The 17,881-nt window shown below is 44.8% G+C and overlaps 1 protein-coding gene and 1 non-coding gene across 5 annotated transcripts in view; one reads left to right on the plus strand and one right to left on the minus strand.

Annotated features, from left to right (window-relative positions):
- Window positions 1–13,794, minus strand: part of fanci (FA complementation group I) — a 77,643-nt gene extending 63,849 nt beyond the window's left edge. For 2 of the 4 annotated variants that reach the window (XM_072470561.1, XM_072470560.1), the window contains exons 1-11: window positions 13,721–13,794; window positions 9,037–9,142; window positions 7,736–7,805; window positions 6,705–6,835; window positions 5,029–5,182; window positions 4,788–4,845; window positions 3,770–3,811; window positions 3,530–3,653; window positions 3,197–3,282; window positions 2,518–2,650; window positions 485–577 (exon numbers count right to left, since the gene is read on the minus strand). In XM_072470561.1, the coding sequence (XP_072326662.1) occupies window positions 485–577; window positions 2,518–2,650; window positions 3,197–3,282; window positions 3,530–3,653; window positions 3,770–3,811; window positions 4,788–4,845; window positions 5,029–5,182; window positions 6,705–6,835; window positions 7,736–7,805; window positions 9,037–9,120 (975 nt within the window). In that variant the 5' untranslated portion in view covers window positions 9,121–9,142; window positions 13,721–13,794. Of the gene's footprint in view, window positions 1–484; window positions 578–2,517; window positions 2,651–3,196; window positions 3,283–3,529; window positions 3,654–3,769; window positions 3,812–4,787; window positions 4,846–5,028; window positions 5,183–6,704; window positions 6,836–7,735; window positions 7,806–9,036; window positions 9,143–13,720 lie in introns of those variants that run through there. The other 2 variants (XM_072470562.1, XM_072470563.1) reach the window with 2 other exon arrangements.
- Window positions 13,795–14,220: 426 nt separating this feature from the next.
- Window positions 14,221–14,293, plus strand: trnar-acg (transfer RNA arginine (anticodon ACG)). The gene has a single exon. It is a non-coding gene; the product is annotated as a tRNA-Arg (tRNA).
- The last annotated feature ends 3,588 nt before the right edge of the window (window positions 14,294–17,881 follow it).

The following is a 17,881-nucleotide window of genomic DNA, read 5'->3' on the forward strand; positions in this document are numbered from 1 at the left end:
GTATGAACTTCCCCAATGAGGGGGGCGGAGAAACTCCTAGTATAAATAAGCTGGCCAGTTCAGGAACCAGCAGGAAGGAGAAGGTAGCAAGGGAAGTTACTGCTACTGTTATGTATATATTGTTATAGTAAATAAATGTTATTACTTTGTATCCTTAAAACTCGTGCTGGATTCTTCGTGGCCCTTACAAAAGGGGTAAAAGGCATAAATTGTTGAGACAATTTGAAAATATTCACTTTGAATATTTTTGTCAGTGAGTGCCACCAGGGGAAGTTTAGCTGGTCCATAAAAAGTTCACTCATGAGACTTTTAAATCTGAGCACGACCAGTGCCACTTGAGTAATAAAAAATATTCTTTACATCACCAAGCTAATACACAGTATCTCGTTACTTGATGATTCTGCGTAAACAATTATCCCAGTCAATTCTCACTCGTCTATTTGGAGAATCTGAATGAAATAAAGCGATGGAAAAATAAACGTACCTGCTCCTCAAATCGATGTATCCTAGCTACTGAGAGCATCAATGCAATGTTAAAAGAGCAGACAACCCGGCTGGTATCCCCCTGCTGACCAGACTAGAAAAATGGTAAAACAGAATATTTCAGTATTTTCAGATTCAGATCAGTTTATATATATTATATATGTACACACATACATATATATAATATATATATATTGTTTTAAAAAATTATAAACAGTATTTTTTGGAACAAAATTCATTCCCCCCGCCCCCAGCCATGGCAGCAGGCACATACTACCTTCTAGGTGCCCACTGTAAGCATAAATACCTCAGTGATGTGGCCCTCTCAGCCACTCCCCAATTCTATTAGCCTGCTGAGACACAAAACAGCGGGATGGATTCTCCGATTTGATGACTAAGTGCTGACACCGGCATGGGAACAGTGGCATTTTACACCCAAAAAGTTGGCGCAAAAGCTGCACCGATCCTCCGTCTGATGGGAGGCTAGCAGCCATACAGCATGGAGCCCCCGGCTCTAGCTGCGGATAGGGCCAGATAATTGAGGGTCCGTGGCCGCGCATACACATCGCGGCGGCAGATCCGTCCTGCCAAATAATGCCCCCCTTTGACCAGGCTCGCCACCCCTGGGCCAGCTCCCACCTCCCGCCTAAGTCCCCCTTACCCGCGGAACGGCTCCCATCTGACCGTGGCGGTGCTGGACTCAGTCAACAGCCACCACGCCGTGTTCCCGAAAACAAATAGCACACGTGTGCCACACCATCAGGAACTCGGCCCATCAGGAGCGGAGCATCGGGGGAGGGCCTCAAGTGACATCCTGAGGCCGTCCCGACGGCGTGTGAGTACGCCGTTTTGGAGGGGGCGGAGCATCGGTAAAGCGGCGCCAACGGGGATTCTCCTGCCGATCACCGAACGTGATTTCGGTGTCGGAGACCGGAGAATTCCACCCAGCCTCTGCAACGGTTCACGATGGATACAGAAGAGAGAGAGGCATTGAAACCTGTACCTTCCTCAGTGCAAGGTACCGAAGCATTAACATGCCAGTGCACACCACTGAGTCTTTTGACAAATTTCATTTATATTGTGCATTTGACAATTAAAGCAGCGCTCTTCTTTCAGTTTAAATGGTAAAACTTAGGCAATTAATTTGAAAGCTTTCACGTTTAAAAAAATCTTCTCGGCGTTTTTATCATGTACGTCTGTTGTTTATAAAGGTGTTACACAATTGGTTATCAAGAGAGAGTTAAGTTTAGAAACCCCATGCCTCCATTGAGTGGAATTGTGCTGCTTTTGACTGATGTAGAGCTGGATTACACATCTGTGGGCAGCACGGTAGCACAGTGGTTAGCACAGTTGCTTCACAGCTCCAGGGTCCAAAGTTCAATTCTTGGCTTGGGTCACCGTCTGTGAGGAGTCTACACGTCCTCCCCATGTCTGCGTGGGTTTCCTCCGGCTGCTCTGGTTTCCTCCCACCGTCCAAAGATGTGCAAGTTAGGTAGTTTGGCCATGCTAAATTGCCCTTAGTGTCTAAAAAGGTTAGGTTGGGTTACTGGGTTGTGGAGATAAGGTGGGGTGCTCTTTCCAGGAGCCGGTGCAGACTCGATGGACCAAAGGTCCTCCTCCTGCACTGTAAATTCTATGATTCTATGATCTCTAAAACCATCCTGGCCAATAGTAAAACAAATTTAACATACATGTTTGATTTTTAAAAAAAACAACCTTACAAATTCTCTACTTTTCTATCAATCATCCGAAGCTTTAGACAGCCTGTACTGCACACATTTCCTCTTCCAATAATCCTCAATAGTGAAAACAGATTTGATTGCATAAATGCAAATATGTCCAGAATCTCAAAACTTCCAACATCAATTTTCTTTTTTCGATTTTCATCTTTTAAGTATCAACTTCAGCATCACCTAAAATTATTTTATTTCTTGGACTCTTTCGCATCTCTTTTACTTGCCCTGCACAGCAACCCAAATTTCTCAATAACACAAAAGTAAAAACTGCTCAGAGAAACTGAACATTCTGCCACACCTTCAGATATTTGATGAAGTCACGGCCCAGATTACAGTCCAACTTGATAGCAAACACAATGTGAAGAATGATTGTTCCTTCTACGTGCCGAAGCTGATCCTGTGGCATGGTGGCAGCCTCCAACTCCATAGACCTTTAAAACAAAAATACACAGCACACTTCTGCGCATAAATAAAAAGCACACTGGGAAAAACGAGAAGCACCCTTGGAAAGAGGAGAAAGAGAGATTTTGCAATCGCCGGCACACCTCTCAGTCGAGGTAAGGAGGTATGTGTGTTTGAGTATGGTGGTAAGGCAAGAGGGGAATATTCTTAATCCCTAGTCACCCATACTAGAAAACATATCAGGTAAAGTCAGAAGCAGGCTCAGATGTGATATTCCCTTCCTACGTTCATTAACTAAGTTGGCACAAGAGCAGCATGGTGGTGCAGTGGTTAGTTAGCACTGCTGCCTAACGCCGCCGAGGTCTCAGGTTCGATCTCGGCTCTGGGTCAATGTCTGTGTGGGGTTCACACATTCTCCCCGTGTTTGCGTGGATTTTGCCCCCACAATCCAAAGATGTGCAGGGTAGGTGGATTGGCCACGTTAAATTGCCCCTTAATTGGAAAAAATGAATTGGGTACTCTAAATTTATATTTAAAATAACTAAGCTGGCACATGAATAATGGTCGCAACTCACTCAGTTTCTGTCTGTTCCTCCTTCTGCAGCTGATCCTGTTGATGAAAGAATGTTATGGTCCCTTCCAAAAGAGTTTTCTTACAACCCTATTGAAGAAAATAAATAATCACTAAGTAAAGCGACAGTCACCTTAACTACAATCTTCATCTGGTTCAGTGAATAAGTATGCTTCCTTGTCAAGATCTAGCTGGACTACATTTACTAAAATCTTAAGCGTCATGTGGAAGAATTTACACACATTACCTGATCTTGTTCACTGAAAAAATTATGTTTTTTTAAAGAGGAGATATCTTGCTGCAAAACAACTGATCAAAATTAGTTATATCGTCTTACCTTAGAGGAGAGGAGGAGTAACTGGTAAACAAGTGGGGGCAGTTCCTCCAAGTCCAATTTGGGGAACATCTGTAGCACTTTTACCATAACAAACTGAAGTTCCTCTGTACTGAGCACTACATCCCTATTGGAAAGAGAACAAACAAAAACAGACATAGTAAACTTTTTATCTACTGAAGTTTATCAACAGGATGTTATTTTTCCATAAAGTTTACAACTGGACTGATTGAAAAACTCTACCTGAACATTGATGTGAGGTGAATCACACATTTTGGATCCCACCTGGAAAATAACATAAATTCAAGACAAAGCATTTATATAGTTTTTAATTCAATTACAGAATGTGGGCATTGCTGGGTATGCCACCATTATTGCATATCCCTAGTTGCCCTTGAGAAGATGGTGGTGAGCTGCCTTCCTGAACAGTTCCAGTTCCTGAGATGTAGATACATCCACAGTGCTGTTAGGGAGGGAATTCCAGAGTTTTGACCCAGCCGTGTGAGGGAACAGTGGCACAGTGGTTAGCACTGCTGCCTCACAGTACCAGGGACCAGAGTTCAATTCCGGCCTTGGGTGACTGCGTGGATTTTGCACGTTCTCTCCTTGCCTGCGTGGGTTTCCTCCGGGTGTTCCGGGTTCTTCTCACCCCCACAACCCAAGGATGTGCAGGGTAGGTTGATTGACCACGCTAAATTGCCCCTTAATTGGAAAAAAAATAATTGGGTACTTTAAATTTATAGTGCAGTGTAGGCTGGAATCCAAGGAAGGAGTTTGCTCAGTTTACATGTACAATAATAGCTACTTAGGCATCCCTATGTCTGAGTGGAGTTAACTGATCCTGGCATATGCAACATTTAGCGGCTCTGCCACTGGCCTTATCACCCTGGATTAAGGAGTCCTGGCCTCTATTATTGATTAGTCTACAGTGACTCCCCTTTGGAAAGGGTTTGTCCAGATCTTGCTGTGCAGAATTTGATCTCCGTCATTAGATGCCTACTAACACTCACCATCTAGGCATATACATGAAGACTGACTGATTGGACAACCCAATGGGGGCGACTAGCATTCCTGGAACAGTACCCCATTTTAGGTCAGCAGTTTAGGAGAGAGAAGGAATGGGAACAACATTGACACCAAATTTAACAAAAAATACATATTCTCATATTGCTAATTGCTTCTTGAACACATTTCTAATTTCCTTAAGTATTGCCATCTAATGATATGTTACTTTGAATTACCTAAACATATTGTTACTTGCCTGCTGGAGCATAGGGTGTTGATTAGCTGCTTCTTGTATTCGCTGCCTTTCAATTGACCTAGTAAAACAGAACAAAAATATGTATCTACAGCAGGGGGCTACAATCCCTTAAAAATATATATAGTCTGCAGGACAAGGGTATTTAGAGCAGGCTCAAAAAAGGAACAAAAAGACACATATATATCGTACACCAACAACATACTGAGAACAAATTTTAAATAAATGTCACGACTTTCCTTACCGCCACCATAATTCAAGTTTTCTTGAGAGGCCAGAGCAGTAAGTATCGTAGGAAAAAGATCCAGCGATTTGCCACTGATAGTGCTGCCCCCTTTGATGGCATCCACAAACAGGTTTGCCAGCTCAGCTAAGGTGGCTCCGGGCAGTTGATGAGCCTAAAATGAAGACTTCCAATTATAAGAATATAAATGTGCACAAACCCTGGCGACACTGCATTTTTTCTATCCCCCAATTCCCATCACCTTATATTGTTAACTCCTTGTTTAACACTTTACAGCTTGGTGTAACTGGCATTGCATTGCACCCACACCCCAACAGTACTCAAAACAACATGGTGATCCATAAATATCAAGAGCTCCTGACTGGTTGTTGTTTATAAGGCTATCACTGTTTCAACTGAGTATCGTGATGAACATCGTGGATTATTAGCCACCCTCCATCCTCCTTAAATTCTGCTCATCCAAAGCTCTGCTGCCTGTACCCCTTCCCACACCAGGTCCCAACCATCTATCACCACTGTTGATAGCCCCTTAATCACTTTACTGATGATCGGACGTAAACTGATGGGGCAATAATTGGTCGGGTTGGAATTGTCCTTTTTATGGACAAGATATAGTTGGGCAATTTTCTACATTGCTGGGTAGATGCCAGTGTTTTAACTTTACTGGAGCAGCATGGCTGGGGTGCAGCAAGTTCTGGAGCTCAGGTTTTCAGTGCGACTGCTGTAATATTGTCAGGGCCTCTGGCCTTTGCAGTATCCAGTTCCATAAGGTGAAAGTGCGATGTTCACAAGGATTGCACAATGTTCTCCACCATTCGCGACTCCTCAGATACTGAGCATCTATGTCCATAGGCAGCAAGGCCTGGACAATATTCAGGTTTGGACCGTAAGTGGCAAATCACATGCCACATAAGTGCCAGGCAAAGACCATCTCCAGCGAGAGGGAATCTAACACCTCCCCTTTAAATTCAATAGCATTATCATCATTGAATTCCTACCATCAATGGATTAACCATTGACCGGAAACTTAACTGGACCAGCCAAATAAAGACTGTGGCTACAAGGGCAGGTGAAAGGCTGGGAATTATGTGGAGAGTAACTCACCTTCTGACGCTTGTTGACCATCTACAAGTCATGAGTGTAATGGAACACTCTCCACTTGCATGGATGAATGCAACTCCAACAATACTCAAAAAGCTTGAAAGCAACCAGCACAAACCAGCCTGCTTGATTGGCACCCTATCAACCGTCTTCAACATTCATTCCCTTCACCACCAAAGCACATCAGCAGTAGTGTGTACCATCTACAAGATGCACTGTCGCAATGCACCAACCATCCTTCAATAGCACCTTCCAAACCCACGATCCCTCCACCTAGGCTGATGAGGGCTCGAGAACACCATCACCTGGGAATTTCCTTCCATGTCATGCACCAGCCCAACTTGGAACCATATTGCCAATCCTTCACTGTCGCTGGGTCAAAATTCAGGAACTCACTTCCTAACAGCACTCTGGGTGACCCGACAACACACAGACTGCAGCAGTTCTAAAAGGCAGACCACCATCATCTTCTTAAGGGCAATTAGGGATGGTGACAAATGTTGTCCCAGTCAGCAACATCTACATCCCATGAACAATAAAGGAAAAAAGGATAATTTATCAATTTCATCAATTACCTCAAGCATCAGCAAACCAATCATTTCTGTTGCTATATCTGATTGGAGGTCTCCCGATTCAATAAGTTGCATGCAGTGTTTGTAAACGAAAAGCCTCCGACAAACTCCTTCAGTCTGAAAACATGGGGAACCTATCAAGGGGAAACAAAAGGACAACATATACTTAATCAGCGTTCCACTAAATTTCATTGAATTCATTGGTGAGGGCCCACATGCTGTAGAAAACATATAATGCTTTCAGGGCTAGGATATGGCTTCAAATCAAGACTGCTTTCTTAGCTTTGCTTAATAGGTACAATTTAGTCTCTAAATTTCATAACTCAATCACATGGACTGTTGGGACAGGCTAGGCTTGCATCCACTGGAATTTAGAGGAGTAGACTACTTGATCAAAACCTTTAAGATCCTGAGCGGTCTTGATAGGTGAATGTGGAGATGAAGTTTCCTCTTGTGGAAGAATCTAGAACTCGGGTCACAGTTTAAAAATAAGGGGTCACTCATATAAGACAGAGATGCTCTCAGAGGGTCTCGAGTCCCTGGAACTCTCTTCTCCAAAAATCAACAGAAGCAGAATTCTTGAACACTTTTAAGACACAGCTAGGTAGATTCCTGATTAACAAGGGGGTGAAAGGTTATTGGGAGTAGGCAGGAATGTGTGGTCGAGGTTAATCAGATCAGTCTTCTGATACTTTAACAGGCTCGAGGAGCCAAGTGGCCTACTCCTGCTCTTAGTTTTGTATGTTTGTGTGGATAAGGTTCAACGCAACAAATGTGTTTCTTTCATTTATTTACCCAGTCAGTATAAATATTAGTTCTAAATCAGTAAGAGCTATTTTCAGTTGTCATCAAAGCTACATTAAAACATTTATCGTGCTGAAAATATAAATGTATCCCTAGTTTCATTCTGTGTGCAATGAACTATCAATGTGCATTTCTTCCAACCAAATACATTTGATTGCGGAACATGGGAATCTGTTGCATGCGTAAATTGGAATGTGATACACAAATATTATTTATTTTTGAGCGTTAACCTTTAAAAATAGCTCTCACAAGCATCCCAATCTTCCCTTTCAAAGCATGACGTGTTATCAGGGCACCAACCTGCGACAAAAGAAGAATTCAAATTGTAATTTCAGACTGTTGACTAATCAAGCAAAAAAAAGGGCAGAGTGCAAAAGCTGCATTTTATATAATTCATAAACTCACTCATATGTGTACATTCCTTTTCTAGCAGCAATTATATTCTTTAAAGTTCAGCACCAGTAGAACTTACAGATGGAAACTTAGGCGAATATACTGATCTGTCTGTAAAAATCTCCTTAAATGTTTTCAGAATCTGGGGTAGACTCTGCTCATAAAAGCTGGGAATGAATGAACTAGTCAGTAAAGTACTTGATTCCCTATTTTCTCTCTGCAGCCAGCTTGCGTTGGCTGCATCGACGGAGCCGCTCCTCCTCCACGGTCATTCAAGCCGCTCCGTGCAACCCTCACACATCCTGGGCTCCAAATTCGCTGTGCTCTTCAGGCTAAGACGGCAGGACGGCCACAGCGGCAGGCAAGATGGTTTCAGCGAAGAAGACGAAAAAATTAGAGAGTCCATCAACTCCAGGCTCCAATTGGTTATTAAAAGTGGCAAATGTGTGCTGGCTACAAACAGACTTTGAAAATGATTCGTCAAGGCAAAGCCAAACTGGCTATTTTTGTTAACAACTGTCCAGCCTTGAGGAAATCTGAGATTGAGTACTATGCTATGTTAGCAAAAACTGGTGTGCATCAGTACAGTGGCAACAATATTGAACTGGGTACAGCTTGTGGTAAATAGTACAGAGTACGCACATTGGAGGTCATTGATCCTGGTGATTCCAGAGCAAATCAGTGAAAAATAATTCAGCCACTGCTACATTTTGTAAATAAAATTACAATATAAAAAGAGTAAAGTACTTGGTCAATAAAGGTGGCATTCTTTTTGAAAAATAGGGACAATATTCTGAAATACACCCAGGTAATACTGGAAACTCTCAGGTCAGGCAGCACCTCCGAAGAGGAAACAGAGTTAACGTTTCTGGTCTGTGACTCTTCATCAGAACTGTTTTCTTGCCACTGATGTTGCCTGTCTGGTTGAGTATTCACAGTATTGTGTTTTTATTTCAGATTTCCAGTATCTGTAGTATTTTACTTTTGTTTATGCCAATATTCATATATATATATATATATATATCTGTTAAATTTATACATTTGAATGCATAACATTTGAAAATGACATTTTTGTTAAAAACATTTACATTTTAATCGCAATGGACTTCACTACTGTAGAATCACAGAAATTGCTCACCTCCTGCTCTTTCGTGTGTTGCAGAAACTGTTGCAATCCTTGCAGATCTTCAGCTGTTGCCAAATCCAAAATCTTCTGATCCATCTCAGCTCACATAAAAGCAACACTGAACGTTACCCACAAAGAAAACAGGTTGCGTTTAATAGAAAGACCTGCATTTAATAGAATGCCTCGCCACATCTCTCAGAAAGACGTAGAGACTTCACATTCACTCGACTACTACAGCAAAAATTCATACAGAAAATTAAATGAAGGACAAAATAAAACAGGTAATCTTGGAACTGCAAGCCTAAGAGCATGTTTTTCTCTCCGCAGATGCTCTCAGACCTGCTGAATATTTCCAACACTTTGTTTTTATTTCAGATTTCCAGCATCTGTAGTCTTTTACTTTTGTGTTGAGAAGAATGACGAGTTCATCTAGTTCAGGTCCCAGTCCAGCCACTTGAGCACATAACCCAGGCCAACACGTCAGTACAGTACTGTCGGAAGTGCCGTCTTTCGAATAGAAGTTAAATTGATAAAAGGATTATTCATTTTTCTTTCATCTTTCTTTCTTGGTTGAAGAAAGGATATTGGCCAAAACACCTGAAGAATTAACACCTGAAGAATTTGTTGCCTGTCTCAACAGAACAAATATAAATCAACACTATCCTTGATAATTATCCATAAAATAAGCTCCTAATGTGAATTCTCTGCAATCAAGAAAATAGGGATAAAATCTATTTAGTGCTTAAAATACACACATGCTGCAGAAATGTGCCAAAACTTGATCCGAGTTTTGCTTTAATATCTCATACCCGACTATCAACTTCAAAACCAGAGACACCAAGTTAACGTAATCGGCAAAAGAAGCAAGTCACATGAGGAAAAGCTCCATTTACACAGCACATGGTTAAGACTTGAAATGCTCTGCCTGCGAGTATGTTTGACGTAGATTTAATTAAGGCCTTCAAAAGATAATTGGATAATTACCTGAAGCAACAGAAATGTCATAGCTATGGGGAAAACACCCAGAGTGGCCAGGTACTGACACAACAGGCCAAAATCACTCCTTTTTGTGCTCTAACCATTCTATGATTCTCACTGGGCTGCGTGGTATAGTCTTGCTGCTAGTCCTTGGGTCCTTATGATAAAATCAGACCAACAAGTTTAGGAAAGCGTGTGTGATGAAGAAAATCTTGCCAGCAATGGGGGGTAAAAGGGAGTTCCTGTCACAATTTAGTGGAGAGGGGGAAATCAACCTGGCACAAATAGATTAGCGTGTAGGACAATGTTGGGCAACTTGCGTCCTGGGGGCCACATGCAGCCTATCTGGATTCTCCAAGTGTGGCCCACGAGGCAATTTGTTGACCATTACCACGTTCTGTTGAATCCTGTTACATAAGAACTAGGAGCAGGAGTAGGCCATCTGGCCCCTCGAGCCTGCTCCACCATTCAATGAGATCATGGCTGATCTTTTGTGGACTCAGCTCCACTTTCTGGCCCGAACACCATAACCCTTAATCCCTTTATTCTTCAAAAAACTATCTATCTTTATCTTAAAAACATTTAATGAAGGAGCATCTACTGCTTCACTGGGCAAGGAATTTCAGAGATTCACAACCCTTTGGGTGAAGAAGTTCCTCCTAAACTCAGTCCTAAATCTACTTCCCCTTATTTTGAGGCTATGCCCCCTAGTTCTGCTTTCACCCGCCAGTGGAAACAACCTGCCCGCATCTATCCTATCTATTCCCTTCATAATTTTATATGTTTCTATAAGATCCCCCCTCATCCTTCTAAATTCCAACGAGTACAGTCCCAGTCTACTCAACCTCTCCTCGTAATCCAACCCCTTCAGCTCTGGGATTAACCTAGTGAATCTCCTCTGCACACCCTCCAGTGCCAGTACGTCCTTGCTCAAGTAAGGAGACCAAAACTGAACACAATACTCCAGGTGTGGCCAAACTAACACCTTATACAATTGCAGCATAACTTCCCTAGTCTTAAACTCCATCCCTTTAGCAATGAAGGACAAAATTCCATTTGCCTTCTTAATCACCTGTTGCACCTGTAAACCAACTTTTTGCGACTCATGCACTAGCACACCCAGGTCTCTCTGCACAGCAGCATGTTTTAATATTTTATCATTTAAATAACAATCCTTTTGCTGTTATTCCTACCAAAATGGATAACCTCACATTTGTCAACATTGTATTCCATCTGCCAGACCCTAGCCCATTCACTTAGCCTATCCAAATCCCTCTGCAGACTCCCAGTATCCTCTGCACTTTTTGCTTTACCACTTATCTTAGTGTCGTCTGCAAACTTGGACACATTGCCCTTGGTCCCCAACTCCAAATAATTTATGTAAATTGTGAACAGTTGTGGGCCCAACACTGATCCCTGAGGGACACCACTAGCTACTGATTGCCAACCAGAGAAACACCCATTAATCCCCACTCTTTGCTTTCTATTAATTAACCAATCCTCTATCCATGCTACTACTTTACCCTTAATGCCATGCATCTTTATCTTATGCAGCAACCTTTTGTGTGGCACCTTGTCAAAGGCTTTCTGGAAATCCAGATATACCACATCCATTGGCTCCCCGTTATCTACCGCACTGGTAATGTCCTCAAAACATTCCACTAAATTAGTTAGGCACGACGTGCACTTTATGAACCCATGCTGCGTCTGCCCAATATCCATCCAGATGCCTCGCTATTTCTTCCTTGATGATAGATTCCAGCATCTTCCCTACTACCGAAGTTAAGCTCACTGGCCTATAATTACCCGCTTTCTGCCTACCTCCTTTTTTAAACAGTGGTGTCACGTTTGCTAATTTCCAATCCGCCGGGACCACCCCAGAGTCTAGTGAATTTTGGTAAATTATCACTAGTGCATTTGCAATTTCCCTAGCCATCTCTTTTAGCACTCTGGGATGCATTCCATCAGGGTCAGGAGACTTGTCTACCTTTAGCCCCATTAGCTTTCCCATCACTACCTCCTTGGTGATAACAATCCTCTCAAGGTCCTCATCTGTCATAGCCTCATTTCCATCAGTCACTGGCATGTTATTTGTGTCTTCCACTGTGAAGACCGACCCAAAAAACCTGTTCAGTTCCTCAGCCATTTCCTCATCTCTCATTATTAAATCTCCCTTCTCATCCTCTAAAGGACCAATATTTACCTTAGCCACTCTTTTTTGTTTTATATATTTGTAGAAACTTTTACGATCTGTTTTTATATTCTGAGCAAGTTTGTTGACCCAAGTCTGTTGGTGTAGCTTCTTTCCTACCGGCATCATTGAAGTGACACACATGTAAAGCAAGGGCAAGTGAAGGGAGGTGGATGCTGATCGCACACAACAGACTCCTGTGAGAATAAAAGCGAAATACTGCAATGCTAGAAATCTGAAACAGAACAGAAAATGCTGGATAAACTCAGCAGGTCTGGCAACACCTGTGGACAGAAAAAAACATAATTAAACTGTGTTGTGACTGAGAGCTGAGCACTCGCTCTGCGTCTAAAGTGTAAATATTTATTTTGTTTTTACCATTTGAAGTTGATGATGGTTCTACTAATTTAATTTTCTTTTTAATTAACCAATTTAGCATGGGCAATCCACCTACCCTGCACATCTCTGGATTGTGGGGGTGAGGCAGACATGGGGAGAATGTGTAACCTCCACACGGACAGTGGGATCGGACCCAGGTCCTCGTCACCCACTGCGCCACCCTAATATATAAACGATTTAAGCATTTTCTATAACTTGCTGAAATATTCAGCGTGTATTAATTTTATTTAACCTTATCCACAGGGTCATGGTTAGTGAACAAGCCAGATTTAGTCTTGCAGCCCAGAGATGAAGGAGGGCCATTCACGTGGCCCACACACTTAGCCTAGGTTGTTCTTAGAATAAGAGGTAGCAAATTTGAAACAGATTTGAGGAGAAACTACTTCTCCCAAAGATCTGTGAATCTGTGGAATTCCCTGCCCCAGAGCACAGTGGATGTAGGGACAGTGAGTAAATTTAAGGAGTTAGACAGATTTTTAATTGGTAATGAGTTGAAGGGGTTATGGAGAACGGGCAGGACAGTGGAGTTGAGGCCAGGATGGGATCAGCCATGATCACATTGTATGTAGTGTGCTAGGCTCGGGAGGCTAAATTGCCGACTCCCGCTCCTCGGTCATGTGTTCTTGAGATGTTCCGACTGATCTTGCAATCCAGCTCTTGGTCTGCAGCATTGTAGGTAGCAGATGAGGAACGTATTAGCTATGATAGGGTGGCGAACCAGACACGATGGGCCAAATGGCCTGATTCAGCTCCTATATCTTGGTGTAGCGGCAATCACCCTGTCACAGGGAGGAAAGATAATTCTGGAACTGATTGTGGGAGAAAGGGGGGGGGGGGGGTGGGAAAGAGGGGCTGTCTCCCTGACACAGGAGCAGTTAAGGACAGGGGTTGCCACGCTGTTGGTCCTGAGACTATCAGCAGCCTTTCTAAACAGACAGGCTGACAACACCGAGTGAGGCTGAGGTACTTAGGGTACAGGGTTTACTGAAGCGAGGACGCTGGAAAAACTCAACAAGTCTGGGGGAGAGAAAACGCAGTTCACGATTCGAGTCCGTCAACCACAGGGTTATTGCCCGAGCGGGGGCCCAGATACCCGGCGCGCTAACTGTCCATCACTCCAGTGTTTACCTGTCCCCGGACTCGGAGCTCACAACATCGCCATCAGACCTCCCGCGCAAAGCTGAGCCACGCCATTGGCCGGCACTCGCCCCCGTTCCTGCCCTCCCATTGGTTGATACCCAGACCGGCCCTCCCATTGGTTCATACCCACAGCGGCTCTCCCATTGGTTCATACCCACAGCGGCCCTTCCATTGGTTGATACCCAACCTAATCGGTTCAAGCCGAACCCACCGATCCACCGGTTCATTGGTCCGATGGGAAGCCAATCGGGTGAGGTCATTGGAACGATGCCGGCCCGTCGCTGCCAATGGCCCGCCGCCAATCGACAGCGAGCCCGGCTGATTGGCGGATCTTCGGGTTGCCCCTCCCCCCTCCCAGGCAGGGAGTCCCAGGTCGGGAGGCCAAGCCCAGTCCCCCCGCGCGCGGATGAGCGGAGAAAGTCCCTTGCCACGCACAATGGAGCTTGCTGCTGTGGTTTCCTCAAGTCGAATGTGCCAGTCCTTCGGGTGGGCCAGTGGCGCAATGGATAACGCGTCTGACTACGGATCAGAAGATTCTAGGTTCGACTCCTGGCTGGCTCGAATTTTTTCCAGCATTACTTCCAAAAACAATTTTTAGGTCAATTAAGCCTAAATAGACGAACGTCGCCAACTCCTGAATTAGAGCAATTTACACATTTCAGCAGGAAAAAAAATAGGGCAAATTAATAAATAATAAATTGGTATGCTTTTTCATGACTTGGTCTCATTATTCTGCCTGGGCAATTTGACTTTCAGTCACTGTTAAATGTTCTGCACGTTCTCCCCGTGTCTGCGTGGGTTTCCTCCGGGTGCTCCGGTTTCCTCCCACAGTCCAAAGATTTGCAGGTTAGGTGGATTGGCCATGATAAATTGCCCTTAGTGTCCAAAATTGCCCTTAGTCTTGGGTGGGGTCAGACTCGATCTCGATGGGCCGAATGGCCTCCTTCTGTACTGTAAATTCTATGAAACCCTCTGTCCAAGAATAACAGTGGCTGGGGTATCCCCAGACCTTGAGCACTGGATTGATGGGTGAAAAGGTTTTTCCACATATTGCATTTGCTTCCTTTGCAAATTCTTTTAAATATGTGCACTTAAATCTCACCCATTAAACATTAACAGCCATTCTGAAAGTTTCTGCATTGAAGTAATTGACACTAGTTCTGGAGATGTTAACCACAAGAACAAATAAATTATATTGTTAATATTTGCTACATTTTATTAAGTGTTCCTTATATGGAGTGTTTACTTTCCTCTTGGATAATGAGCAGTCATATTTAGTCAACCTGTTATAACCCCATGAAGGGCCAGAACCTACATTGTATCTGTTCCCCTCCTACGAGCTTGGAGAGGGTGGAGTCTCCTGATTGGAGGAGGATATAAAGCGCTACCAGGGAGCAAGTCGGGAAGAGGAGTAGAGCGATTAATGTATTGTTAGTTGTAAATGAACCGAGCTGCATCCTGCCTACCTGGCCTCGTGTGGAATCCTTGCCTTCAGTCTTAACACTGGTGATGAGGATGCAATCTCTTGCTCTGGCCTCCAATGGATTGGGTGAGCGGGCGGGCCAGAAAAAGATGACCACAGGTTCTTGGTCAACACGCTGGCGCAGTTGCTATTTAGCTACAGCAGGACATCGCATGCCACCATCGGGATTGTCCCAGCAGAATTGGTTATGGGACTGCGGCTTAGGACTCGCCTCAGCCAGGGGCCCCCGACGTCGGGGCATGGATCAGCGAACAACAGGACCCCTCCAAGGCAGACTCATGCTGGCACCAACATCTGCACACTTTTGAGATGTGTCATCTGAGTGTCCCTTTAAGAAAGGTTTTGTCTTACCACATGGCTTGTAGCACGGCTTCAGCGATGTCATTTGTAGGTGGAGCTGGGCTGTGGCTGTCAGGTTGGAGGGGGTTTAGTGTTTTGGCTTCGTTTTCAGTTTGTTGGTTTGGACTGCAGAAGAGAGGCAGTGTTTCCCCGTTTTCTCTGTTTTTATTTTAAAGCTGTTCCAGGGAACTGAAAGCATATTGGGTGTGGCAAACTGCCGTGGTTACTTTAAAGATAGAGTTGCTTTACGGAAGGCGTTTTAAATCTGCTGTTTGGAGGCTGGACCAGAATCTCAGAGAAAGGACGAGTCTGATTCAAGTGATGTTACAGTGTGCTGGGCCATGCCCTTGAAAGGGGTTTTGGTTTTGTTGGATTTTGTATTGAATTGGAACAGCTACTAAGGGGGATTCATTAAGAGTTATGTACATAAGGCAGCACGGTGGCACAGTGGGTTAGCCCTGTGCTAACTGGCCTCATGGTGCTGAGGTCCCAGGTTCGATTCTGGGTCACTGGCTGTGTGGAGTTTGCACATTCTCCCCATGTTTGCGTGGGTTTTGCCCCCACAACCCAAAGATGTGCAGGCTAGGTGGATTGGCGACGCTAAATTGCCCCTTAATTGGAAAAATGTATTTTAATTTTAAAAAGAGTACATAGATTACTGTAGCTGGGGTATGTTTTTTCATGTCTGTAATTGAGAAATTCTTGATATGCATTTTATCAATATTTTTATTCTTTTTCACATTTTCATCATATTTACAACAACAAATAATTAACAATAACAACAAAAACAATGGCAGTCCCCTAGCCAACAATCCCCTCATCCTACCCACCCTCAAACAGCTCCCAGCATTTTGAATACAAAACACCATTGAAAAAGAATCATCATTAATTTATGCATTCCAAACACCCCCAACATCCCACTAATGTTCGATGTCATCCAATTCTTGACGGTGGTTGCGGTCATGTTGGGGCAGGGGATGGCGATTGGGAACCGGGAGTACTCGTCAATCACGTTCAGGAAGTATGTGTTGAGGTCGGTGGAGGGGAGGGGGCCTTTGAAATCCATACTGAGGTGTTCAAAGGGACGGGAAGCCTTTATCAGGTGCGCTTTCTCTGGCCTGTAGACGTGCGGCTTGCACTCCGCGCATATTTGGCAATTCCTGGTGGCTGTCCTGACCTCCTCGATGGAGTAGGGCAGGTTGTGGGTCTTGATGCAAGTCCATCGAAGATGGCGGCGCCCATTGGTCACACATGGCTGGGGGTGCACAAAATGGCGGCGCCCATCCATCGCACGTAGCATCCGTGGGACAAGATGGCGGCGGCCAGAGGCTGCACGCGGCCCTGGAGAAGGAAGATGGCGGCGCCCGCTGACCGCACGGGGACCGTGGAGAGGATTGTGGTGGCGGTCCGTATTAGCCGCCGGAGACCGCAGCGACCGCCCGGGCCTGGCATACCGGCACGAAGTGGCCCTTTTTACCGCATCCCTTGCAGGTGGATGCACGGGCCGGACAGCGCTGCCAGGGGTGCTTGGCCTGCCCGCAAAAATAGCAGCGGGGCCCCCCGGGGTTGCCAGGCTGTCTTGCCACACAAGCTTGTGGGGGGATGGGAGATGCCTCGGGGTCAGCCGCGGGGGGATTCCACGCTGCCCAGGGGGCTGCCATGCGGTCGGGGACCTAAGCGCGGGCGTTTCGGGAGGCCACATCCAGGGAGCCGGCAAGGGCCCGTGCCTCCTTGAGGCCTAGTGTCGCTTTCTCCAGCAATCGCTGGCGGATTTGGGAGGACAGCATACCTGCAGCGAAAGCGTCCCAGATCAAAGGTTCTGTGTGGTCGCTCGCCGAAACTTGCGGGCAGCTGCAGTTTCTCCCCAACACCAGGAGAGCACAATAGAATTCTTCCAGTGGTTCCCCAGGGATTTGTCGCCTCGCCGCTAGCAGATATCGGGAGTAGATCTAGTTTACAGGGCGAATATAATGTCCTTTCAGCAGCTCCATTGCTGCATCGAAATCGTCCGCGTCCTCGATGAGGGTGTAGATTTCTGGGCTCACCCTCGAGTGCAGGACTTGAAGTTTCTGTTCTCGTGGGTGTGTTTTCGGGCCGTTCCGAGATATCTGTTGAAACACGCCAGCCAGTCCTTGAAGGTTGCCGTTGAGTTTGCCGCGTGGGAGCTGAGCTGCAGACACTCCGGCTTGATTTGGAGCTCCATTCTTTTAAATCTAGCTTATTAAATTGATGCACGATCAATAACCTCAGAAACGAGATTGGAGACAATTGAAGGCTTTAATACGCTAGATGTTTCCCCAGCAGCGCAGGTACAGAAGAAAGCTGCT

The sequence above is a fragment of the Scyliorhinus torazame genome, chromosome 12 (genome assembly GCF_047496885.1).
Source record: "Scyliorhinus torazame isolate Kashiwa2021f chromosome 12, sScyTor2.1, whole genome shotgun sequence".
Classification (NCBI taxonomy): Eukaryota; Metazoa; Chordata; class Chondrichthyes; order Carcharhiniformes; family Scyliorhinidae; genus Scyliorhinus; species Scyliorhinus torazame.